Source organism: Podarcis melisellensis, assembly GCF_964234715.1.
Source record: "Podarcis melisellensis genome assembly, chromosome: 15".
Taxonomy (NCBI): Eukaryota; Metazoa; Chordata; class Lepidosauria; order Squamata; family Lacertidae; genus Podarcis; species Podarcis melisellensis.
In genome coordinates, this window is record NC_138532.1 from 22,822,375 (window position 1) to 22,849,007 (window position 26,633).

General features: G+C 45.3%; 1 protein-coding gene and 1 long non-coding RNA gene across 3 annotated transcripts in view; both read left to right on the forward strand.

The window, feature by feature from the left end:
• The window catches only part of SORL1 (sortilin related receptor 1), a 108,921-nt gene extending 89,527 nt beyond the window's left edge, over nt 1-19,394 (forward strand). For both annotated transcript variants that reach the window (XM_081889721.1, XM_081889720.1), the window contains exons 38-48: nt 1,491-1,563; nt 2,592-2,674; nt 3,254-3,350; nt 4,012-4,196; nt 4,829-4,948; nt 6,425-6,589; nt 7,209-7,383; nt 7,733-7,839; nt 10,066-10,258; nt 11,359-11,571; nt 12,820-19,394. In XM_081889721.1, the coding sequence (XP_081745847.1) occupies nt 1,491-1,563; nt 2,592-2,674; nt 3,254-3,350; nt 4,012-4,196; nt 4,829-4,948; nt 6,425-6,589; nt 7,209-7,383; nt 7,733-7,839; nt 10,066-10,258; nt 11,359-11,571; nt 12,820-12,887 (1,479 nt within the window). In that variant the 3' untranslated portion in view covers nt 12,888-19,394. The remainder of the gene's footprint in view (nt 1-1,490; nt 1,564-2,591; nt 2,675-3,253; nt 3,351-4,011; nt 4,197-4,828; nt 4,949-6,424; nt 6,590-7,208; nt 7,384-7,732; nt 7,840-10,065; nt 10,259-11,358; nt 11,572-12,819) is intronic.
• LOC309357749 lies at nt 4,204-4,464 on the forward strand. The gene is made up of 2 exons (XR_014163226.1): nt 4,204-4,328; nt 4,361-4,464. It is a non-coding gene; the product is annotated as an uncharacterized lncRNA (long non-coding RNA).
• Nucleotides 19,395-26,633: the final 7,239 nt, after the last annotated feature.

The following is a 26,633-nucleotide window of genomic DNA, read 5'->3' on the forward strand; positions in this document are numbered from 1 at the left end:
ATCTGGTGCAGCTGTGTGTGTGTGTGTGTAGGAGGGAAACTCAGCTCACAGGCCAGGCTTGGCCTATGGGGCTTATATTTTTAAAACAATGTCCACCTGTCAATCAGCTGGTGTCATTTCATTGGGCAGCTGGCATCAGCTGGTGGGTGGGGCGTAATTCTGTGTTGGCGCTGCACTGTTCTGACCATTGGCATGTCTAGTTCTGGTGTGCAGAACTTGCAACCCTCCAGATGGTGTTGGAGCACGCATTTCATCCAGCAACATCTGGAGGGTCACAGGTACCCAGTAACCCTTGGTCTAGATCCATGGCTAGCAGTGGGACTCAGACAGGTACTGTATTTTTCTCTCTATAAGACACACTTTTCCCCTTCTAAAAATTAAGGGGAAATGTGTGTGCGTCTTATGGAGTGAAATGGAGCGAATGCTGGCTGTGCAGCTTTCGCTGAAGCCAGGAGAGCAAGAGGCATCAATCCCTCTTGCTCTTCTGGCTTCGGGGATAGCTGCCTGAAGCCTGCTGAGCGCAGCGGGAGCGCTCCCACTGCGCTCAGGAGGCTTCGCATTGCTTTTGCTGAAGCCAGGAGAGCAAGAGGGATCGATCCCTCTTGCTCTCCTGGCTTCGCTTCGCTGGAGAGGCGCTGCACAGCTTTCCCTCTCTGCGCAGCGCCCCTTCAGCAAAGTGGTAGGAGAAATGGAGCCCCTTCTGTTTCTCCTCCCACTTTGCTGGAGAGGCGCTGAGCAGAGAGGGAGAGAACATTTTTTTTCTTGTTCTCCTCCTCTAAAACTAGGTGTGTCTTATGGTCGGGTGCCTCTTATAGAGCGAAAAATACGGTATTTCCCAGCCCTGTCTTGGGAGAACAGAGTTTAAACAATGGGATGTTCTGCATGTAAAGTGGGTGCTCTAGTGGTGAGCTATAGCCCCTCCTTATACCTGCTTCCTTCCTTCAACTTGGTCAACATGTTGCTGAAGGAGGTAGGTGGGCATCATGGTCTCCCTTTTCACCACCAGCCTGCCCAAAATATGTCTTGAGTGCCTCACAGCTGCATAACAAAGATCTGCGTGCCCCACTCTTTGAAAAGCAGCCCCCAATGCAACTCAGCAAATTGCATTTGAAACTCTCCTGAACATCAGAGACAGTCTGTGCTGGCAGCAGCAGAAGCTTCTCTGTTCCTTTTTGCTCCTCTGAGTCCTGTGTGAAACCAGGCATTGCCAGAGGGATGGAGAGCAGGTGGGAGGAGGTGATGATGCTGAGTGAGGGTTAGAGAAGTGGCCTTGCTGTAGCAGCCGTCAGGACCCCTGGCTACTACTGGCACCTGGAGGCTTCTTGCTTCCCAGAACCTCATTTTCAGGCTCCCAAGTCTGCAGAGGAACAGAAGCAAGGCACTTACACACCATTTCCCCATCAGCTGTCGCCTGTAAACCTGCTTTGTTTTCATTAAAAAGTCAAACAGCATGGCTTCTTGCATATTAACTAGCCTTCTCATTTGAAAAGGTTGCTGCGGTAACTAGCCGCGGAGTGGGAAACTGGAGTGATTCCAAATCCATACGAACCGTAAAAGGCAAAGGTAAACTATTAACTAATTAATTTCTTTTACCTCTTGTTTTGTTTTGTTGCACCAGGAAGCAGACCAGAGAGAGCAAAAAACCCAAAACCTAAATCTATAAATGAGTCTGAACCGTCTCACATTTTGTTATTTTAATATTAATATATTCACTGGCAGCCTTGGGACGTTCATTATGTTCCTCTCGCTCTCTTCTCTAGGCTGTTCAGTGTGCCAATTACAAATCCATCTATAGTAGCTAACGACTTGCACATATTGTAAATATTAATCACTTGCTACATTAAACAGCTATGCTTTTTCCCAAACTTAACCATTCCCTACTAACAACACTTTTTTAAAACCCTCCAGCTGTTAACGGACTACAATCCCATCATCCCCAGCCACCATGGTAAATGATCAGGATGATGGATATTGTAGTCCAGCGACAATATAATTATGCCCCTCTACACGCACGCGCACACACACACACACACACACACACAAACACACACAAGCATGCTTGGGATGCCTGTAGCAACATCCATCCTAACCCTAGAGCAGGGATGGGGAACTTGTTGCTGGACTGCAACATCCATAGTCTCTGATTGTTGGCCATTCTGCCTGGGACTGATGGGAGTGGGAGTCCCCATAGCATCAGGGGTGCAGGTACTTGGTTTCAACTGTTAGTTTAAGAGGATTGACTGTAATTAATTTAGCACAGTCAAATCATACACCTAATCATGGTTGGCACTGACTTTGCATGTAAGAGGGAGTGGGAATGTGAGACTTTACAGTCCATGTTTTGGGGACTATAACGTATACATCAGCCCCTATTATTTAAAAAGGAATAGGTTGTTGTTGTTGTTTATTAAAGGCTGTTGAGACCTACTTGTGGCTCACAATCTACCAGTTCATTACTAGTGTCCAGATACATTCACTGTGATGGATTGGCAGAGTAAGCTGAAAACACAAAAAGAGAATTTTCCAGTGGAATTTTGCAAATTTCAGTTTAGTGGCTGATTCCAGTTTTCTCTGTTTCCTCTCTGCCTTAGTTATTCCACCACCTACGATCCATATTGATAGCTACACTGAAAACTCCATAAGCTTCACCCTCAAAATGGAAGCAAACATTCAGGTAATAAAAATTTGTGGCTGAAAAGCCCAGCTCAAAAAAGAACATTTTGTGAACTGACATATAAATGCTGTGCTTTGGAAAGGTTCTCTAAGATGGTGCAGTGATGGATTGGGAGCAGGTGTTGGGAGGGAGGCAAATAAACCATAATCGTGATACCATTAGGGGTTTGCAATTCCTAGGCAAACAGAAGTTTTAATTACGCTAAGTCTGAATCTTAAACATAATAAAATTCCTGGTATTGGTATCCATTTTGTCTGACAGAGCCTTTTTTGGGAGGTGCAAAGATAATAGAGTACATTTCTGCCTTGCACTTAATCACTCTTAATTTAGTTAACAATGATCCATTATGTTTCTGTTGCACCAAGTTCCTTAGAGAGCTGCCTTTCAAAACCAAAGATTGGGAGGAGAATCAGAGCAGATTATAGCATAATTATTCTCGTTCCTGAACGACTGGCCAAGTTGACATATATAGGAGTGATCAGTCAGTTACAAGGAGCTTTTGGTGCTTCAAACTCACCATTTAAACACATGCACTTGCTTACTTGTTTGTCCTATGCATTCTCTGCTGCCGCCTGACAGGTGAACGGTTACGTTGTGAAAATCTTCTGGACTTTCGACACCCACAGACAAGAAAAAATATCCTTGCTCATTGATGGGGGAAAGTCGGCACAAACTGGTAAGCCTCACCGGAATGTTCATTTCATCTGGCAGCATCTAATGGAGGATTGCCACTGATCAGCAGGGCCGGTCCTATCATTGGACAGGGGTGAGGCGTCAGCCTGAGGCAGTGGGTGGTGCTTGCAGGCAGGAAGGTGTTGGAGAACAATGCTTGCTCTGTGTGTCACATGGCTTGCTGCCCACTACCTAAGCTTGCTGATGACCCCAGGTTCATTGGATGAACGGAGAGAAAAGATTAAGTTACTAGTCTAGTGAATGTCTTGTACAGGGAATGTACACGGGAGGTGGAGGCACTGCCTAGGCATCGCTAGGCAACACAGTATTTTGGGCTGGCCCTCTGGATTCTCCCCAGGCGACTCACCTGGGAACAGCAAAAGTGCTAAGTGTTCAGAAAGCTGGTGAGCAACACCACCCTACCTGAACCTACCGCTACTGGGCCCACATGACCACTAAATCAGGTGAATTTCACAGGGCCAGATGCAAAATCTTCAGAATGCTTCCCTTTTTTAAAAACAAGCAAGCAAGCAAGCAAAACCCTTTGCAACCTGGAAATGGGCTGCCAAAGTGGGAGATTGCTTTGGCTCGGTCCTAGACAAGCCTTATTTGGGAGGGTGCTCCACATCCCTGCTTAGCCCAATTGTTTTCCCCACCCTCCACAGTGAGTAACTTGACTGCTCAGACACAGTACGAGATTTCTGCATGGGCCAAGACGGAGCTGGGGGACAGCCCTCTGTCTTTTGCCCACGTGGTGACCAGCGGCACAAGACCGCCCCCTCCCAGTCTGAAAGCTAAAGCTGTGAACCAGACAGCGGTGGAGTGCAACTGGACTGGCCCCAAGAATGTGGTAAGGGTTCCTTTCTTTTTCTTCTTGTGGAAAGAGCCCCCAGACAGAGCAGAAGAGCCTGTCCTCTTTCTAAATGTCTGCCTGCCATTCACGTGTAATTTTTGCAGTTGGTCCCAGTTAGCAGAATCCTGTGTTCAGGATGCCACATAGCCCAGCTGTTAAAGACAATGGTTTTTCATCAAAAAGGGGCAAGCTTATTGTTTTCCTATTTTCAGGGTGTATATCCCATCCAAAGCTGGTGTGGTAGGCCATTTGTTTGTTGATTATTTTTTTAAAAAATGTATCAAAGCAAGTAACAATTATGAATGCGTACAAAGCACAAAATTTAAAACGCAGTATAAAAAAGAAATTTAATTGGAAGCCGTGCCTTGGTTTTTGAACTGTTTGGGGAGTTGAATGGACTCCCAGAACAGATTAAATTTGAGAACCAAGGTATGACTGTAATTCATTTCTTTTTAAACTTCAGGAATCAGTTCAGTTTGCCACGAAGACCACTGCAACTGTGGGTGGCTACATTTATTTATTTTTTAATGGGTTGGAAAATTCATTGGATTTGTTTGCAAGATTTTAGGGTGGGGAAAGAGTTTCAACATGCTTTTCTTGCTTGCATCTTCCCCCGTCCCCCTTGACAGGTATATGGCATATTTTATGCTACATCTTTCCTGGAGCTCTACAGGAATCCTACCAATGCCACCACCACACTGCACAACATTACAGTCATTGTCAACAGAGATGAGCAGTACTTATTTCTGGTAAGGAGTGCATCGTTCATCTTCTCCCCCTCCCTGCTCCTGCCAACCGATGCAACTTGGGCTTTTGTTTATAAATTCAATATCAAAAGAGGGCAACTGATTAGGGAAGGGCCATAGATTGGGGCAGAGCTTCTGCTTGGCACGCAGAAGGTTCCCACTCTGATCCCTGACATCTCCAGATAGGAAGATCCCCTGCCTGAAATCCAGGCATGCTGTTTTGCCAGGCAGTGTGGACAACACTGAGCAAGACTCCATATAGGGTCAAGTTCCTGTGCTCCTATTCTACTACTTTGAGGAAGCTGCCTGAACCACAAGGCTGTATAAATGTCACAAAGAACAATACAATATTCTCAGGGTTGCGGCTTATTCTGTTAAGGGCTAGCACCCTTATACCCATTTAAGGTGTTCTAGTGTAAGCTCATAAGGGCAGATCACCTGTAAATTTTGGCTTGGGCAACTCTAACATGTGCCACGTACACTGCATGCACACACATTCCTTTGGTATCTTGGGAAGAGGCTCTTCTGAATAGGTTCCTTCTCTTTATGAGATAAAAGTCCCTAAACGAGAACAGCAGGGTCTTCTCTGTTGGGACACCAACACCCATGTTGTGGGATTTCCTGCCCATTGTCATCACTTTTTCAGTGTCAGATAAAAACCTTCCTATGTGAGAATGCTTTTCAAGCAGCTGGATTTTAAAGCTGAACTGATTTTTTTCCGGCAAACGTTTTGCTTTTGTGTGTGTGTGGGGGGGGGGGTTGCTGTTTCACCTCTGCATGCAGACTCGATTGGCTTCGGTGCCCTCTATGGTCTAAAAGATGTTTGTTCTCCCTCCTCAGTGCTGCCATTGTATAGAGGCATTATCCAGCTTGGTGCCCTCCAGCTGCTGAACTTCTAACTCATATCAGTGCCAGCAGCATGGCTGATGGCCAGGGATGATGTGAGGTGTAGCCCAGCAACACCAGGAGGGTACCAGGTTGGCTGCCCTTGCCATAAAGCCATTCAGATTCTGTTTCAATCTTGTTTCCAGAGATATGTTCATTTCTGACACATTCCCTGTGAATGTATCTTAACAGAAAGACCTCGAATTTGGTTCAGACAGGCAGCCAATGCAAGATCCTTAAGTGCAGGAGTTACATGCTGCGGATGGGAAGCTCTGTGAGCAGCTGGACTGCTGCGTTGTGTGCTAGTTCCATGCTCAACATAACCATTTTGCTAAAATGGCTTTGTAGTAAAATACAGAGGCGTGCATTTAAAGCAGTTCCCATAATCTGTGGCCACTGGTCTGGCTAGCTAGAGATGATGGGAGTCGTGGTCCAAAAATAGCTGGAGACCCAAGTTTTGGGAAGCACTGATTTGAAGTAACCTTTCTTGAATCAAGCGGCTGCGGTTACTCTGTTGAGTTGTGGGTTATAAAAGGAGGCGGGGGACATGCTAGAAAGCTGTATAACCGACTAACAACTGCTGACCTCCTTAAGGTACGTGTGATATCCCCATACCAAGGGCCGCCTTCCGATTACATCGTTGTGAAGATGATTCCTGACAGTCGCCTCCCCCCTCGGCACCTTCACTCTGTGCACCTGGCAAAAACCTTTGCGGTTATCAAGTGGGAGTCTCCTTACGATTCTCCTGACCAAGATATGGTGAGATTGTTGCTGCTGTTGTTGTTTTATTATTATTATTATATTGGGAAAGGATAGAAATCGAACACAAGCTAAATAAATGCCACCCGGTTCCACCAAACTTTTTCTAAGAGATGGGCTTTGGAGAGTGCTGGGTGGGGAGATGGCTTTCTAGGCTACTGTAGATTCCGGCGTATTAGGCAACTGGGCATATAAGACGACCCTCCCAAATTGGCAGCTGCCAATTCGGGGGGTTGACTTGTACACCCAGTGTTATAAGCAGTAGCGGCAGTGGGTAGCGGGCTCCGCGCCGGGAGGAAGCTGCCTGGCAAAGCTGCCCAGCGATGCTAAGCCAGCTTCGCTGGGCGGTTTCCTCCCGGCGTGGAGCGGAGCCCGCTGCCCATTGCTGCTGCCCAGCGAACCCATACCTGGCGTTTAAGACGGCCCCCGACTTTTTAGAAGATTTCCCGGGGTTAAAAAGTCATCTTATATGCCTGAATCTGCGGTAGTTATGCAGCTCTCCTTAAGCAAAGGCCAAATCCTCTTGATGCTTCAGCTGGCCTTTAGCATTTCAGGCACTTAAAAGGGAGTAGTGGGGTGTTGTGGGAGAAGGAGCAACTCACCATTCTGCTCCCTTCAGTTGTATGCTGTAGCAGTGAAAGATTTAATAAAGAAAACAGACCGGATCTACAAGGTGAAAACTCGCAACAGCACCGTGGAGTATACCATCAAGAAGCTGGAACCTGGTGGCAAGTACCATATCATCGTCCAGCTGGGAAACATGAGCAAAGAGGCCAGTTTGAAACTTAACACAGGTAAGGAATGTCTGAGAAAAAGTAGTGGAATAAGAGGACCGTGCTGAGTTTGTACTTCCTTGTTTCCCTCCCCAGCCAAAGCCTGCATTCCTGTTGTCACAAATCTGGGTGTGTCTTACTCCTGTGCACTTGCAATTGTGTACTTTTTATCTTTCAATAAAGAAGAAGGCAAAGCAAAACCTGGGTGTTTAAGCCCCATTGAACTCAATAGGGCTTGGCTCTTGTGTAGATACGCTTTGGAATCCAGTGCATATTGCATTCTCTATCTATAGGCATTTCAAAGAACTGAGCGAGACTGGTGGACAGATTGCTACTTACCTACCTAAATGTTTACCTTCTTCCTTTGCAGTTTCCCTGGCTGCACCAGATGCCTTAAAGATTATAGCAGAAAACGACCACATCTTGTTGTTTTGGAAGAGTTTAGCCTTAAAAGAAAGTCATTTTAGCGAAAGCCGGGTAAGTTGCTTTTGGAAGTTTGGGAGCAGCTCAGCTTGCTGAGAGAGGTTTCTATGGGCTGAGACAGATAAAGGCATCTCCAGCTTTCCAGACTGTCCCTGTACCTTTTTCCTCTATGCTGACTTCTCCCTATCTCTTTGATGTTTAGACTGATAAGTCTTAGGTTGCATCCTGCTTACAACTTTTTGCTCTTCCTCACACACTTTCTCTGGGCCTGGAGGTGAGAGGTCATCTTGGATATATCAGTGTACAGTGCTACCTCGGGTTACAAACGCTTCAGGTTACAGACGCTTCAGGTTACAGACTCCGCTTAAACAGAAATAGTACCTTGGGTTAAGAACTTTGCTTCAGGATGAGAACAGAAATCGTGCTCCGGCGGTGCGGCAGCAGCAGCGGGAGGCCCCATTAGCTAAAGTGGTGCTTCAGGTTAAGAACAGTTTCAGGTTAGGAACAGACCTCCAGAACGAATTAAGTACTTAACCCAGGTACCACTGTATAGAGAACAAAGGGGCAAGCATGGCTTCTTTGCTTCTCCAACTTAGATAGCTAGCACTGCAAAACTCTTTCATATCAATAATGTACTTCCTTTATTAAACAGAAGCTTTATTATTTTACACCATGTCTCAGTCTGAATACCTTTCAACTGAGGGTGTGTTCCAAGCAAGGATTCACTTAACTAAGCTAACTTCTGCTGCTGCATATTAACTCTACATGCTAGCAGTTATAACCACACTTGGAGTGCCATGCTTTTTTTAACCATTCATTCTTTCTTGATTTGATTGACACCCTGCCCTTCTGCAAGTCCCCAGGGCAGCTTAGGGAAAGCTAGAAAGCCACAAAATGATAAAAGGAAAGACATTCACCGTGTGAAAGCAGTATAGCGGCAAACAGCGAAATTGAGATGAGCACAAAGCAGCATTTAAAAAAATGGACAGAAGATTGCAAAGCCTGCGAGAAAATACAAAAAGGCGTTTTCCCCAAGCCAAGTCCAGAATGTTCGAAGGCTCCAGCAAAGGGAACTGGCAGTCGATTTCTCCTCCCATTGTCCAGGATCAGGTCAAGGGCCCATCTAGTCCAGCAATCTGTTCTTGCAGTGGCCAACCTGTGGGGAACCTGCAAGCAGGACCTGAGCACAAGAGCCCTCTTCCTTCCTGTGGCTTTCAGAAGCTGGTATTCAGAAGCATGACTTCCTCCAACTATGGAACCAGATCATAGCCACCCTGGCTAGTAGCCACTGATAGCTATATCCTCCATGAGAATTTGTCCAACGCCATTCAAGGAAACTGACCCCCTCCTTCTGTAATCCTCATAGAACTCTAGCCCATTAATTTGACTCGGAATTGATTTTAGAATGAATTTAGCTGCCTTGCCCGCAGCTCTGGTTGTTTTTTCCTGACTAAAATATGCCAGCAAGCTGTAGCTTGTGTTTTTCTATTGCACTAGCGACAGTCCTTCGATTAGAGTAGTGAACTGGCGGTAGGGTAGCCCAGGTTGTGACTGCACTGCTGGTTACCCTGTCCTGCGCATTACTGCCGGTTCCCAAGAGGGGAAGGCAGCAGGGAGCTCAGCACTGTGCAGGCAGAGCAACAGAACCACCCCAGCCGCACCCACGCCAGGCTCTCCGCTGCCGTGGGCCTCTCCCCCCAGTAACCGGCAGCAACATGCAGCATTGGGAAGACATCTTGGAGATCCCAGGCCACAGGGAGGTTAGGCTGGCCTCAGAGCCAGGGCTTTTTTGGCTGTGGTCCCGATCTGGTGGAATGCTCTGTCACAAGAGACTAGGGCCCTGCAGGACTTGACATCTTTCCGCAGGGCCTGCAAGACAGAGCTGTTCCACCAAGCCTTTGGCCACAGCACAGTCTGACCCCCTCCTTCTGTAATCCTCATAGAACTCTAGCCCAATGGTTGCCATTAATTTGACTCTGAATTGATTTTAGAATGAATTGATTTTAGAATGTATTTCAATTAATTGATTGTGATTTTATGTAAACTGTGTTATTTTTACTGTTGTTAGCCGCTCTAAGCCCTGATTCAGCTGGGGAGGGGCGGGATATAAATATATTATTATTATTATTATTATTATTATTATTATTATTATTATTATTATTATTAGGTCCATTCATTTCAGTGGACCTGCTGTGGGTAAAACTTGATTTGGACACAACCCAATATTTCAATCCAGAACCAAATTACCTTGCTTTTTGTGTGTTTTGTGCTTAATTTCAGGGGTACGAAATACACATGTTCGACAGCGTGACAAATAGCACGTCGTACCTGGGCAATACCACGGAGAACGTCTTCAAAGTCTCCAACCTGAAGATGGGGCATAATTACTCCTTCACGGTGCAAGCAAGGTGTCTTTACAGCGGGCAGGTGTGCGGGGAGCCTGCAACGCTACTTTACAACGAAGTGGGAAGCGGTAAGGAAAAGATCTCCCCCTCTGATTCACTTCTGCTTCCGTGTATTTTCTTTTCAACGCTCACCATGTTAACGTTTGGAAGCCTGGAACGTTGCGGCTATCAATGCAGATCTCCACGCGTTGCCCTTCAGCTAGATCTATCATCTTCTGTGCACGTTTATGGGCAAATTATCTCGAGTACTCCAGTGTCTTCTTTTGGAGTGACTTAAGTTGCACCCTATTCTCTTGAAACTGAAGCGCCTTGAGTTTTCAGGGTCCCTAATTGCTTAGCTTAGGAGCATACGGAACAACTCCTCCTTGGTAGTCTTCCCATATGTCTTCTCAAGAGTGACCCTAGGAGCCGTTCCTCAGTGACTGACTCACCTCCTTTCATGTTAATTTGGTGGTTCTAGGATGCTGGAGAGAGAGACCCTGCTGCCACAATAGTAACAGGTCCTTAACCCTGGACCACCACATCACTGCTTCCAGCCAAATAATTATCAGGCTAGAAGGACACCTGCCTTCAACTGGCCCTGCCCAGGGTTTAAGCCTTCCAACTTTTCATAATCATAGCAGTATGTGGAACTTGATAGCAGCATAATATGACTTTATTGCAGTTGTTCTGATGTCTTTGTTGCTGCTGTTGCTTGCTTTATTTATTTATATGCTATTGTGTTTGATATTATAATGATTGCAACATTTGGTGTTTTTTTTAAAAATAATGCTACTATAAAGTGTTGTGAGCTCAACATTTGTTGGAAAAGCAGAATACAAATATTAAATCAAGCAGCTCCTGCATCATTCTGTGAAAATACAAAGTCTCGGTTCACATTATGGTGTAAACAAATGAAATGCAGGTTGCAAACAATGGCTTTCATTCCAGCCGAGTTCTTAAAACTCCATTGATGCATTTCACAAAGCCTTACAAATCAGTTCCCCAGGCTTTTCAGATCTGATATTTTCTCAATCTCACTGGAAATCTATGTCCTAATACTGTTGTTAGAGATCTGTTTACTAATACTGTATTATAGCAGTTTATCTTTGTGAAATGCCCAGGGGTGCTCGTATTTGTGTTGGGTAGCCAACAAATTGAATCACATTCCTTGTTTCTCCTTCTGCAGGCAGGGATCCTGCTGCATCCACCATGAGCAAGCCTACAGACATGGCTGCCATTGTGGTGCCGATGTTATTCCTCTTGCTAGTGACAGTGGGCATAGGGTTCGTTGCCTTGTACATGAGGCACAGAAGACTTCAGAATAGCTTCACGGCCTTCGCAAACAGCCACTACAGCTCCCGACTGGGGTCAGCAATATTCTCATCGGGCGATGATTTAGGTGAGTGAGGCTGTTTTCATAAGCCTTGGACGAGAGGACTTAAATGGGTGGAATCTCATGAGGGCAACAATTGCATTAATCTACCGAGGCTGAATGGGACGCAGGTGGCGCTGTGGGTTAAACCACAGAGCCTAGGACTTGCCGATCAGAAGGTCGGTGGTTCGAATCCCCGCGACAGGGTGAGCTCCCGTTGCTCGGTCCCTGCTCCTGCCAACCTAGCAGTTCGAAAGCACGTCAAAGTGCAAGTAGATAAATAGGCACCGCTCTGGCGGGAAGGTAAATGGCGTTTCCGTGCACTGCTCCGATTTGCCAGAAGTGGCTTAGTCATGCTGGCCACATGACCCAGAAGCTGTACGCCGGCTCCCTCGGCCCGTAAAGCGAGATGAACGCCGCAACCCCAGAGTCGTTCACGACTGGACCTAATGGTCAGGGGTCCCTTTACCTTTACCACAGAGGTTGAGGGTATTTTGGTAATTAGCCTTTGTTTATATTTCCACTGCAGCATTTACAGTTTGAGGGGGGCCCTCAAGGACCACCTCTCCCCATATGAACCAACCCAGAGCCAGAAATTATTATCTGAGGCCCTCCTTCATGTGCCTCCACCACAAAATGTCTGGAGGGTGGCGACACGAAATCGGGCCTTATCTGCAGTAGCTTCCCGCTTCTGCTATGCTCTCCCCAGGAAGGCCCACCTGGCACCTTCATTATATATCTTTAGGTGCCATGGAAAGCAAAAACATTCCATTTCACCCCAGGCCTTAAACAATCTATGGTCTTTTAAACTGTTGGGGGGTATTATTTTTGTTACTATGTTACGTATTTTTGTGTTTTTATATTGTAAGCTGCTCTGCGATCCTCAGATGATCCTCAGTATAGAAATTTGATAAATAGTAATAATGATTAATAAACAATATTGGTTGTAAGTTGCTATGGATTGCCTTGGGCAAGATAAAGCGACTAACAAATTGCACTAGAGCTCTCATGCCGCTGGTCGGAGAATGTTGGATATAGCCCAGAGAGACCCAAACATATGCAATGGGAAATGTTAGATTAAACATTAGGAGGAATTTCCCGTTGGTACAACTGTTGAACAGGCAGGTTCGGAAAGTAAAGGACTATGTTGGCCAGCTCTCCTGGGATCCCGAAGCAGAGGATTCCTCACGTTGACCGAGTGTTAGGCTGGGCGACCTTTGGTGTAATCTCCCAGTTCTCCGATTTCTTTCTGAAACGGATGTGTTTCATTCCCAGGAGACGAGGACGACGAAGCGCCGATGATCACAGGCTTTTCAGACGATGTCCCCATGGTGATAGCATGAAGAGCGTTTCTGACTCTGGAAAACAAAATGGTGTAAATATTTTATTTGATAAAAAAAGGAGAAAAAACACAGTCAACTGTTTATTTTAAAACAATATACAGTATATATATATATATATATATCTGCACTTTTGAGTTGCAATATGTTATTTTTGTATGGCCGGAAAAAAAGAAGAAGAAATAATTATTACACTTTGTAGTACACAGCTGTGAACTTTCAAACCAGGTTGATTTAGTAACAATTTCTGTTTCTTTGTTTCCCTCCCATTTCCAACCTTTAATTTAGTCTTACAAGGCTGTGCTTGCTGGGCATGCTTTTAAGTCTGTGAGATAATTCTCTCCCCCACCCCCTCGTCCTTGTTGACTTTGACTCTGATCCTCTGAGAAGTTGTGCGTAGTCAGAAACCGCTTGATGCCCCTTCCAGCTTTGACATGATACCATAGAGTTGGTTGTGAAGAATGGCAAACGTTTGGCTGCCACCGACATGCAAGCACCGTATTCAGCTCTCCCTCGTAATGTGTCATATTGGAAAGGCGTGTGACCTCTACCATCCCTTTCCCCACTGCGCTGGGAAAGGGGCAGGTCACGAAGTGGGAGTCCCAGGACTTGGGCTGCAGCATGCCACTTCCCTCGCCAGTGCCCCTCTTTCCCATACACAACTCAGTGGTTTACTGGCGCCACCTGGGATGCAGTAGCTGCTTCTGAGAGCCAGTGTGGTCTAGTGGTTAAGAGCAATAGACTTGTAATCTGGGGAACCGGGTTTGCGTCTCCGCTCCTCCACATGCAGTTGCTGGGTGACCTTGGGCTAGTCACACTTCTTTGAAGTCTCTCAGCTCCACTACTCCTAAGGGTAGTGATAAAGCGGGATATCAAATCCAAACTCTTCTGTCATCACGCGGGCTGTTCGTCGGCTTCAGAGCTTGTTCCCCTGAACATCTTGGTTGTCGGAGGTAGGAATGCTTCTGAAGGCCAGTTGCTGGAAGCCACAGGAAGGGAGAGTACTCTTGTGCTCAAGTCCTGCTTGCTGGTCTCCCAAAGTCATCTGGTTGGCCACCACAAGGACAAGGTGCTGGTTTAGATGGGTCACAGGCCTGATCCAGCAAACTCTTGTCAGGAGACATTTCCCGGCCTACTCTCCTGCTTCAGTTCCCTGATTTGCTGTCTCGGATCTTTTGGGGGACCACAGAACTGCTACCTCCCCACTGGATAAGTTTCTGAAAGCCCACCTGTTCCTTGACACAGCTTCTGACCGTTTCCAACACTTGGCCACCCAGTGCGTAATTGGGGAACCCTGCAGTGTTACGCAATCACATCATGCATTTCCATTACTGCACATTACCAGGGAAGGGGGACGAACAGGGCTGTTTTCAGAGCTCTGTTTCTAGTTTGGATGAAAGATATTGTGGCAAGGAAGGACTGCTGAGAGGTTCCTTTGTGACCTTTGTTATATGGTGGTTATGCAACCGAAGTGGGTAAGGTGGGGCAACAACGATGTCTTGCCCATTCGCTATCTTAGGGCACACCCCTGCCCCCCAAATGCTGCTGCTACAAACCTCTCTTCATTTCCAGAGGTCTTGCATGAAATCCTTACCCAATTCCACGAGGCTAGCAACTAGCAGAACCACTTCTCTCAGGATCAGAGTCCAAACTAGCTTCTTTCTTTTTCCCTAAGAGAAAATTTTATTTTAATAAATTCAGGAAAATATAAATATATATCTATATATATATCTATGAAGAGAGAGAATCATTCCTGAAGGTTTTAACATTGGCTTAAAAAAATATTGGGATCTTGTTTTATATGAGATTTTTTTTGTTCTGTTTTATTAATTTATTAGGAAATCTGCTTTTGGTCAGAGTTCCAGAATTCTCAGTCATGTTGCACACTTATTGTGTGAGGAGATGTGCCACTTTAACCTTTTGCAAAATAGTCGTTTCTTCCCTCTAACCCCTTATGTGTCTTGTAATTGAATCAGGTATTTACTGCCATAGTAAAAGAAAAGGAAAAAAAACATTTTTATCTTTCAATACTTTCCCATGCTTTAGGAGAAAACAAAACAAAAAAAGTGGGGGGGTAGAGTGTGAGACTTGTTGATTTGTAAAACTGAGGGCTAAAGTAGTTTCTGCAAAGCATTCACATTCACGGAAGCAAAAAATATATATACATATCTAGGCGCACAAAGGTTCATACACTGGTTAACTTTTCTGTTTGTGTGTTTTTAATGCAAGTGAAGATGATGAAGTCCTGAGTGCACCCCAGTGCAGAGGTAGCAGCTCTTGCATGATGAGGACTCCCCATTCATTCTAATGGAAGGGGCAGTGTCCATGATAGACCACTTTCTCCAAGAAGAGCTGCCTGCTCCATGTACGCCCTGTGCCTCCATATGCACTTGAGAAACTTCTGGATCAGGGTTAAACCCTCCTGCGTTTGTTTGTTTTTTACATTCAGTGGGTTATGGGAATTTGGGGGCCACTTGCCACCAGCTTGGATCATTGCCAATAAGTAGGGGTTGCATCCAATGCAACGATAAGCAGCCCATTCCATTAGTTCAAGGGTTTACATTTGCACGTTGAAACTTCCCTATGTGCCCACCAAATCTGGGTTTCCCCTTCCAGCCTTCTGGGGCAGATTTGAGGAGGGAACATTGCATGTGTGTGTGGGGGGGGGGGTTGGAATCCCCATGTGCAACTGTAAATCCTTGAGGACAAAGGCATTGGGGCTGCCGTAGGAGTTGCAGACTTAGCATAGCTATGCAACTTTGGCTCCAAAGCCAAATATCTGGTTCTCCTTGTCTTGTATTTGTGTGAGTTACAATGTAGATTCCATCATTAAAAAACAAAACAGTAGGAAGAAGGTATTGCTTAAGAATCAGGTGCCCTGCACGAAGGCTGCTAAAATACAACTTCCCTGTGGCCCACAGGGTGCAAGCCCAGATGTGTGCCTGCTCAAAAGTTTCTTCTTCTTGCGTGGCCCTGTTTGACCTTTGGTGCAGTTCGGACATTTCCAAAGCATCCCCTCTACTGGAAGACCAGGCCTGTTTTCTGTCCTTGCGTCTAAGCCAGGGGCCAATTGCTGCCCTCTGGACCTCTCTATCTGGCCGTCAAGATTCTCTGCAGGCCTCCTAGTCAGCCACACCCCTACGGGCCCTGCTCTGCACCCTCCTTGAGTGTTTTTGCCTGGCTTGAATGTGTCCTTAGCTCTGTTCATGCCACCTCCTTGCTTGGATGGAGGATAGAGACAGGTGTGTGTGGAAGGATGCAAGAGGGTAGCCTAAAATCTAGAGGTGGACTCTGCATTCATTGCTCTGCCCAGTTATTCCAGGCTGAAAACAGTTCCTCACTCCTGATCAAATTTTAATGCATTGTACAAGTGCTCCATGGGGCGGGGTGGGGTGGGTGGGTGCCCACACCTGCAACATCCAGCGTCAAGTGACTATTCCCCCTTGTTCTTCTTCCCCCCCCCTATCCTGGGGAATAAATAGTGCGATTTGGGCTGCCACATATGCAAGCATCCATGCTGAGCACTCACATTGCATGGATTATGTGCTATGGCGGGAAGCAAAAGTACGGGCCGGCTCTACCATTAGACAGAGGCTCTCACCACCCACTAAGTATTGAACTGTGGTTCTAAAAACTAGCATAAGGGGCAATAGGGTTTTTTAAAACCACCTGCTCCGTCAAAGCTCCTTTCAGCAGCCTAGGATGGGGGATTGCAACAGTCCACAGCCCTGTTGTGCTGACATGGGTCGCACCTCCCCAAATTCTGCATGTGCAAACCTAGTCGAGAAATTGCAAAGCTTCACGTTTCTCAGATGCAAACATCCTTACCGGTTTGAACCAAATATATACCGTAGATTCTGGCGTATTAGGCGCCTGGGCGTATAAGACGACTCCCAACTTTTTAGAGGATTTTCCGGGGTTTAAAAGTCGTCTTATACGCCGGAATCTACGGTATATCTTTGCTGCATATAACTTAGTCTTCCTAGGGCTGGAGTGAATATCAAACTGGCCCAGCATGACTTGGATAAGCAATCTTAAAACTATTCCCACCACGCCTTCTCCGTAACTGATTATTATTTCACTGACAATGGTGGGCTTTCCCCATCTGATTTTTGCTGTTTTGACCTTTTCTCCTTCTACGAAGAAATACCTAATGCTTACATTTCAGTAAGCTTGGGAAGTTTGCCAACATACAGATGTTCTTCCCTTTTCAAGTAAACTCAGCAATAGCATGAAGGAGGTCAGAGGTATCCTGATCTTGTGACTCAATGGTCTGCTGTGTTTGAAATTGACCCCTCGTAGGTTATCTATAATGATTACATTGCGGGATGTTGGACTTGGATGAGCCTTTGGGTCCCTTCGCACTCTGCAGTTCTGTGATTCTTACACTAGATGAGTGGTCTTCATGGGGTTGGAGTTTCCAGACTGACTTTACTACCGAGGAACCCTGAACCCAGTCACATAAATTGGAGATGCGTTGCAGAGATGATGTGTTGGAAAGAGGGTCTCGTTTCAAACCGGACGCTAGCAAGGGATGCCAAGAACTGTAATGGTCTTTTGTCCTATTGTCAGCATACCATAAGCTCAGCTGTAAAATAAATTTGTGATGGTATAAACCGGATGTTGACACACATCCATCTCCTTTGAAGTGCAGGAGCCTCACATAATAGAGAGACTTCAAGACGTAGCTCTGGGATAGCTTAGCTGGTAGAGCGTGAGTTTCTTAATCTCAGGGCTCTTGGTTCGAGCCCCATGCAGGGCTAAAGATTTCTGTATCGCAGGGGGTTGGATTAAATGACCCTTGTGATCCCTTTCCAACTCTATAACTCTTATCTTAAAAAGACATGATTTTTTTTAATGTATTTTTGCATAGCATGGAACAGCAGCTCGTTAAGTATAGCTCTGAAAGATGTGGTTGTTTTTTGTTTAAAGAAATTGCGAGCACCACACATTTGGAATCTCTGTATATAATTTTGTGGCACCGTTAATAATAATAATAATGAATTGTGTTTATACCCCACCTTTTTCTCCAAGGAGCACAAGGTGGTCCTACATGGTTCTCTCCCCTTCTTATTTAATCCCCTCAACAACCTTGTGAGGTAGATTAGGCTGACAGTCAGTGACCAGCCAATGAGCTTCATGGCAAAGTGGGGATTTGAACCCTGGTCTCCCAAGTCCTTAGCCCAACATTCTAACCACTTCCCAGCAGATTTCAAGCCTTAAAACAATTTCATGGCTGCTTGAGAACTTGAAAATGTGCCCTAATAGCTAGCGCAGTATTTTCTACACTGACTGGGAAGGACTCTTCAGAGTTTTTAGACTGGAGTCCCTCCAGAGATGCCATGGATTGAAGCGAAGTTTGGTTGGCCATTTTGGGAACAGAACTAGATCAGCCATTGGCCTGATCCAAGAGGGATCTCCTTACTTCCTTATGATTCTTCAGCATAAAGAGCTCTATCACTGACCCACAGCCCCTTTCTGAAGTTAAGGAGATCAATTTAGAACGCTGTGTGTGGCATTCAACTACGTTTTGCTGCAGAATAGACCCACTGGAATCCTTGGACCTGTTCGTTCCTGTCACTGTGTGTCTTCACTGAGTAAAACAATACCCATTTCTGGGAAAGAGGAGTTTAGGGACAAGGGGGGAAACTTTTTGCACAAGCCAATGGAGGCTGGAGGAAGGAAAGTTACAAAGGATGCAATATTTAATCCAAGAATAGGAAAATGCAGGAAGGGAAAAGCCAGTTAAAAAAAATAATAATTCTTAATGTGGCAGAGGAAGCAACGTCCCACACAGAAGGGACACTAAAGAGAAAAATGAAATGAAGTTTAATTAGTGCATTTAATGTATAGTATCCCAATGCTGTACTATTGGAACTATGCTGTTACATCAGGCCTTTCAATCCCCCCCCCCCCAAGAAATCTGTCCCACAGTTTTCCCTGGCTGAGTTGGAGGCTGTCATCGCATCTTGTAGCAAATTTCACTATGCACCACATGAAGTCCTTCCATAAGCCTCCCCATCTTTGACTTCATTGGATGACAACAGTTTTTTGTGTTACAAAAGAAGGGGGGAATGAGAATTCAGCAATTGTTAGGAGAGAGGCCAGCACAGGTAGCTTCATGAACCATTTTCAGCGTTTTGTCTATAAAGGACTGATGTTAACGCATACTGATTTCTTGCCGCCTGATCCAGAGTCCTGTCTACACCCAGCACCAATAATCATTTTAGGTTTCATGGGATTTCACGGAGCTCACTTTCGACTGGGTTCCTCGCGGCAATCTTTTGAGTTGTCTTGGTACTTGATTATCTGTGATTCACCCTCCCCTTTGGTGTTCCTTTTCCATCGGTGGTTTCCACTAGGAATTATTATTACTTCTTTTTTGCACACTTTGGAATGAATTTCCTTTGTCTTTCAATGTCTGCCATCTTTCCCACTTGAGTAATAAAAACGTAAACTTGAGTCAAGAAATAAAGTTGTTTGCAAAATAAAGAAGTATTGCTGATCTGACCTGTGTCCTGAGTTTAGTCTTAAATCTAAGGGAGCCACTGCTCGGGTTTTGCTTGGAATTGAGACCTGTTTATTGAGTCCATCTCAATAGAGAGAAATGGGGGGACAAATTGGACGTGCTGCAGGCACACAATGGAGAAGAGGAATCGAACACCTCACATGCATTCACCAATGTTTTATTTGGCTTGGATGCCTCAAAACAACAACAACAACAACAACAACAACAACAACAACAATTATTTATTATTTATACCCTGCTCATCTGTCTGGGTTTCCCCAGCCACTCTGGGCGGCTTCCAACAAAATACTAAAATACAATAATTAATCAAATATTAAAAGTTTCCCTAAATAGTTCCCCTGGCTGTGCTTTGGGCTAAACTGCATGTTACACTACAGTTTTCTGCAGCACTTGCCCAGCAGCCCCTTGGGTTTTGCAAAGCACCTTTAGAATACTTGCAGAAGAGGAGATGGGAATGGAAGGGATTGCTGAACCTCAGGTTTAATGTTTAATTGTTTTTTAATGGTCCCAATTCTATGTTTTTAGCTGTTTTGTTTTAGCTGTGAGCTACCTTGAGTCCATGTTAGAGAAAAAGGTGGGGTATAAATAAATTATCATCATCATCATCATCATCATCTCCTCTTGTACTTCATTGGGATGTGCTTTTTGTTTTGTTATTGTTCTTCATTAACATAAAATAAAACTACAAACAAACAAAAACAGAGTTACAAAACTTAGGACTGGTACAGAGGTTGTACTTTCCAAATAAATAGCAGGTCATGTAGAAAAAAATAAAATAGAAACGCATCATGACAGCCAAATTTTGCAACTTGGTAGGGGAAGAGAGTTTTGTATACTGGAAATTGATGAAATCCCACTGAATGGGGCAGAAGGGTTCCAAGCAGTGGCGTAGCGTGGGTTGTCAGCACCCGGGGCAAGGCAAGTAATTTGCACCCCCTAACCTGTGGATTTGCGCCCCCTAACCCTAACCCCCAGATGTTGCGCCTGGTGCAGCCGGCCCCCCCTGCACCCCCATGCTACGCCACTGGTTCCAAGCCCCTGTCACCCTTAGAAATATGCAATTTTGGGTTGTTTGCTCTGCAAGAGCTGAGTCCACTTACTAAAGAGGAGGTTTCAGTTCTGTTGTGTCCTATATTTTGGGGCCAAAGAAATTCTTGCTGCAGCCTGCATCCATATTGAAGCTCCTAAGATTGAAAAATGCGTGACCCATGATGGGATGCAAATGGATTTGGATTGTCTTGGTTTAAGCTGAGCTATATTCCAGTAGTGCATTTGGCAAATGTGGCTGGAGTAGAGCGATGCAGGTTAAATTCATCTCGGAAGGCACACCTACCTAATTTGCAGTTTTCGAACCATTCCTGAATTGAAATAGCTACCTTACACATTTTTCACTTCTCCTAATTTTCCCCAGTGCTGTTTTCCCCACCCCAGCCAAGTAACGTGTACAAAAATGCATATACTGGGGCAAAGTGAATAAAAAGGTACACATGAGCGAAAACAACACCAAATTAGGGTAAAATTGCTTTGCAAAATGATATTAGGGAAAATTGCTTTGCAGAATTGTGCATTTGGGGAGAAATTGCTTGTAAAGATGTGTATATTAGGAGACATTTGCACCAAACTGCTGGCAGATTTTCCTGACACATTTTTTTAAAAAAAATAATAATAATTGCAAATTGATGTGGAAGTGTGATGAACTTGAACTTAAGATTGGAAAAATGAGAAGCTGAAAGTGACATGTTCACCTATACAGTGGTACCTTTGGTTAAGAACTTAATTCGTTCCGGAGGTCCGTACTTAACCTGAAACTGTTCTTAACCTGAGGCACCACTTTAGCTAATGGGGCCTCCCGCTGCTGCCGTGCTGCCGGAGCCTGATATCTGTTCTTATCCTGAAGCAAAGTTCTTAACCTGAAGCACTATTTCTGGGTTAGCGGAGTCTGTAACCTGAAATGTATGTAACCCGAGGTACCACTGTACCTCTTGGAGCATCGTGCATGCTACCATGAGAGTGTCTGGTCTGGCGAAGCACATGGCACAATCAGAACGTTAATCAAAATCCCCTTGCCCTGCCCCTTTCCTAATGGGCTTTTCATTGCTTTCTCCTTCCAGCAGTCAGCTCAAGACGACATCCTTGTTGTTGGGTGTTTGAAATGTAATTTACGGTATGCAAATACTTCACAGACACCCACGCAGTTTGGAAGGGAGAACACCGAGGTATTCCCTGTGGATTGAGATAATGAGGAAGGAGCAAACTTGGTGGATGCGTGTTCACAGCTAGCATAATTGGGAAGGCACAACAGGAGGAAAGCAGACATAACTAATTCAGCCAGCCAGGCTTGCTCTAAAGTGTGTTGCCGTGCTTCATTAATGCTTCACTTGGGGCTAAATTTTGAAAGGAGCCTTAAAAGACCCCAACCACTTACCGTACGCAGACTATCCTTTTCTCCCAACGGGTATTGCAGAAGTCCTACAATCTCTGTTTTTGAAAATCCCTGTTGTGCAGATATGCCCCACACTGCACCGATCCTGTCTGCAAAGCCCTCTGGGTGCCACAGTTGTCAAGAGAGGGCTTGTTGAGATACACCACATTATCCTTCAATAACAACCCTCTAACCCTCTGAAATCTTAGATTTGTTCACACAAATGGATTAGGCTGAAGCATGTGGAAAGCAAGAAGAGCCCCAGGATAATCTGAGGCTTTTGATACCTGCCTCTATTTTATTTGGGGTAGCAGGACACATCAAACGTGTGAGCATCATGCATCTCCTAAAAAGGTTTGATATAACCTGTTGTTTGTTTTGTTGATTGTGTCTATATCTTGCCCGTCCTCCCCAAGGAGCCCAGGGTGGCAAACAAATGCACAATTAAAAATTTTTTTAAAGCAGTTATTTAAAACAAACAAAACTCCAAAAGCAGTTACAGTGAAGAACATCCTAAAGACACAGTTAAAAAATATTCTTCCATCCAGTGATGGGTACCAGGAAAAGTATCCTTCGGCCACCAAACGCCTGGGGAAAGAGGAATGTTTCTCTTTTAATCCTTGTGAAATTCAGTAATAATGAAAACCAGTTTTAGACCCATGGTGGGATAGGACGTGGCCTTTAAGGAGACACTAATGAAGCATCTTCATTAGTGCTTCATTAGTGTCTCTAATTAGTGGATGCAGGTCTGAACCACTGTGCCTCTTGGGCTTGCTGATCAGAAGGTCAGCTGTTCGAATCCCCGCAATGGCGGGGTGAGCTCCCGTTGTACAGTCCCAGCTCCTGCCAACCTAGCAGTTCGAAAGCATGCCAAAAAGTGCAAGTAGATAAATAGGTACCACTCCGGTGGGAAGGTAAACGGCGTTTCCGTGAGCTGCTCTGGTTTCGGTGTTCCGTTGCACCAGAAGCAGCTTAGTCATCCTGGCCACATGACCCAGAAAAACTACAGACAAACGCCAGCTCCCTCGGCGTGTAAAGTGAGATGAGCGCCACAACCCGAGTCGTCTGCGACTTGAATAACTCTTGAGTCTGGAGTAAATGTGCAGAGAACATGCATCATTATTTGGAATTGTTGCACAAAAGTACAATGGGGTAGGTCCTAGCTCTTATTGATATGGGTATAATCTGTTTTTTTTTCCTGGAAAAATAGGTGCCGGTACTCACCATGAAGTTGTTACAGTAAGTGTCACACTTTTTAACAAAAACAAAAAAAGAGGCGCTGGTACTGCATTCCATTCCTGAAAATAAAACTACAGTGGTACCTCGGGTTAAATACTTAATTCATTCCGGAGGTCCATTCTTAACGTGAAACTGTTCTTAACCTGAAGCACCACTTTGGCTAATGGGGCCTCCCACTGCTGCTGCGCCGGCGGAGCACAATTTCTGTTCTTATCCTGAAGCAAAGTTCTTAACCCGAGGTACTATTTCTGGGTTAGCTGAGTCTGTAACCTGAAGTGTCTGTAACCTGAAGCGTATGTAACCCGAGGTACCACTGTACAATTATACCTCGGGTTGAAGTAGCTTCAAGTTAAGTATTTTCGGGTTGCGCTCCGCAGCGACCCAGAAGTAACGGAGTGCATTATTTCCGGGTTTCACCGCTCATGCATGCACAGACGCTCAAAATGGCATCATGCACATGCATGGAAGTGGCAAAACACAACCCGCGCAGTTGCACAGTCGTGTGTTATGTTTACTTCAGGAAGCGAACGGGGCTCCGGAACAGATCCCGTTCGTATCCAGAGGTACCACTGTACTGGGTATAAACACACACACTGTTGCTATTCCCTCTTTCTGTGACACCCCCCCCCCCTACTTTTAACGCAGGCAATAGCTTTGTGCCCCGGGTCAGCCCTAGTTCAAATGGTGCCCCTCTCCCCCATTTCACTTGTTGAGTCATGGCACTGATGATGTAAACTTTTCTTCAAACAAAAAAAGAAGGTTAAAGTTGGTGCAATGTAAGCTATGCAAGTCACTGTTCCTGGTTTTGCAAGATGCGCTTTTTGTGCTATTGGATGCAGTAGTAGTTGAACAGATAGCTGAGCAGATCGGCCCATGACAGGACCCCAAGACTGCTTCTCCTTTCCCTCCGCACAGCTGTTGTCCGAATCACCTGCCCCTGCTTGCTTTGGGGCACCAGATTTGTCTTCAGATGCACCCTGGCCTTTTTGCAGCACTGCGTAAGGGAAGGGCATGGATGTGAGAGCCTTTGCGTCGGTCCTGGCTTACCTTTCATCCCTCCCTGCAGATTGCAAAAGCAGGCAATAGAACAACTGCGGAAACACCCACCTCCTCAATATGTCTTTGTTCATGCAGAAGCTGAATCTGAGCTGGAGAAAATGAGGACTGCAAGAGGGGCAACTTGATGTACACAAAGGAGTAATCAGAAGCTGAAATGGAGGTGACGGGGGCGGGGCGGGTTGTGTGCAGAAAATGAGAAGGAGAAAGCATGCCTGCCAGTTTGGCACTGTCTACGTGTATGTGTGCGCTGTGTTCTTTTGACAGTCTGCATGTTGGATATATAACAAACCTTAAAAGCAGAGCAAAAGTTTGATCATTAGATTACAAGAAACTACCTTCTGACTCTGAGTCAAAGCGAGCGGAAAGCAGGGACTTGCTGCAAGTAGGATTGAGGATTTTAAAAAAGAGCGAGATCTTGGCTGATGTTGGATGGCTCTTAACCTGCCAGGTGTGAGGCACATGGAAAATCGCTCTGTGCAAAGCCTGTATGTTAATTGCAAAAATTACATACACATATGAGCAAGCAGAGATCTATGAATGTATGCCCTTGGCTAGCATAGGGCAATCTCGGGTCTGGAAGAAATGCAAATGGGCAAAGCAAAACTATCATCAGTACTATATAAATTGACCTTAGAAAATGATGCCGTAGCTCACCTGCCAAATGGACCTCAGGCCAAATGTACAGAGACCAGCTGAGTTCATTGTTTGGGTAACCGGCTGGTGGTTTGGGAGCCAATTTCAGCAGGTGGTGCTAAAGAGCAAGGGAGAAAAGGACTCTTAACGTCTACTGAATGACCCAAAACCCCAACATGATGTGATTCCCCTCAGCTCTTTGCCAGTTGCCCAGGGCTTGGCTTTGCATTTTCTAAATTAAAGTCAAAGCTCTCCTGTGTGTTGGACGGATTGGGGCAGTGAATCCTTGGCACACACAAAGCCTTTGGCTCACCCACTTTACTTGTTCCCAAATGAAATGAAGCCTACAAATGAAGCAAACTGGGTTACACTCATCTCTTGTTACTTTTCCATTCCCCCTTCCCTCCCCCCCACCCCACCTTTCTCTTCCTTTGTCAAACTGCTCCAGTATCAAAAATCAGACTACAAGCTCCTTGAGGCGGGGACCAGATTTTGTATGCGCTCTCTCTCTCTCTCTCTCTCTCTCTCTCTCTCTCTCTCTCTCTCTCTCTGTGTGTGTGTGTGTAAAACACCATGTGCTTTAGCAGTGCTATGATATGTGAATGTCTCCTTTTCATTGTCTGCCATATATCCGCAATTGACGTCCGGGGTGGGGTGGGGATTTCTGAAAGGTGGTGCTTTGTCCTGTATCTTAGGCAATCACTTTTGGGGGGCATTTTTACTTTTTGAAATATGGCAACCCTAACTATGTATCTTGGAAATGTCCTTGCTCGCTCACTGTGCATTTGGAACCCCTTTCAGATATCACCACCAGATTTGGCACAATGGTCCCTGAGTTTGAGGAGAAGGCTTTTGTCTGATAAAATCGGATCCCATTTTGAATCAAGGTGGCAGGCTGACCTTTTCAAAGCTGGGCTGATTTTCATTGCTGTTTTCAAAACTGGGCTAATTTTCACCGCTGATGTTAAAACTGGGCTGATTTTCGCCGCTGATGTTAAAACTGGGCTGATTTTCATCTCTGATGTCAAAATTGGGCAGATTTTAATAGCTGATTTCAAAACTGGGCTGATTTTTATCTCTGCTTTCAAAACCACTGATTTTCTCTCTTACAATTCCTGAGCAATGCTGCTTATGAGGCTGCCAGTGGTTCCAGCAACTTCCTTGAAATAGGAATTTAAGTTTCTAGGAACCTGCCATTTCTGTATCTTGCTTAGCATTTTCTGCACTGACTGGCAGGGGCTCTCCCAGATTTCAGGCAGGGATCTCTCCCAGCTCCACCTGGAGATGCCATCAGGGACTGAACCCAAAACCTCCTGCATGCAGAGCAGATGCTGTAGCAAACAGCATTCTTCCCTGTAGAGTTTTCCTATGTGTATCATTCTGTAAAGAGGGTTGATGACAGACCTTTCTTGCCGGGTGAAGTACAGATTTCATTGTTCTTCAGGAAATACAAAGGAACACAAGAAGCTGCCATGCTGAGTCAGACTGCTGGTCTATATAGCTCAGTACTGTCAACTCTGACTGGCAGCCTCTCTCTGGGGTTTCAGACAAGGGTCTTTCCTATTCCCTACCTTGAAATGCTGGGACTTGAACCCAGGACTTTCTGCAAGCAAAGCAGATCCCCTTCCAAGCAGCTTACAAAATATAAAATGCTGTTTCCCTATGGAACCAATTCAGAGCTGCAATTTTAAAATGTAGTATTTTATTTTATTTCTTTAAACTAGTATTTTTTTTTTAAGCACCCTCCAACTAAAAGTTTGGAAATTGACGACTGGTCACAATAAAACAAGGTTGGCAAGAGCATAAGGCAGGGTTACCCCACACCCTACCCCACAATGCCCCTCCCCCCATTGCAGCATACCTTGGA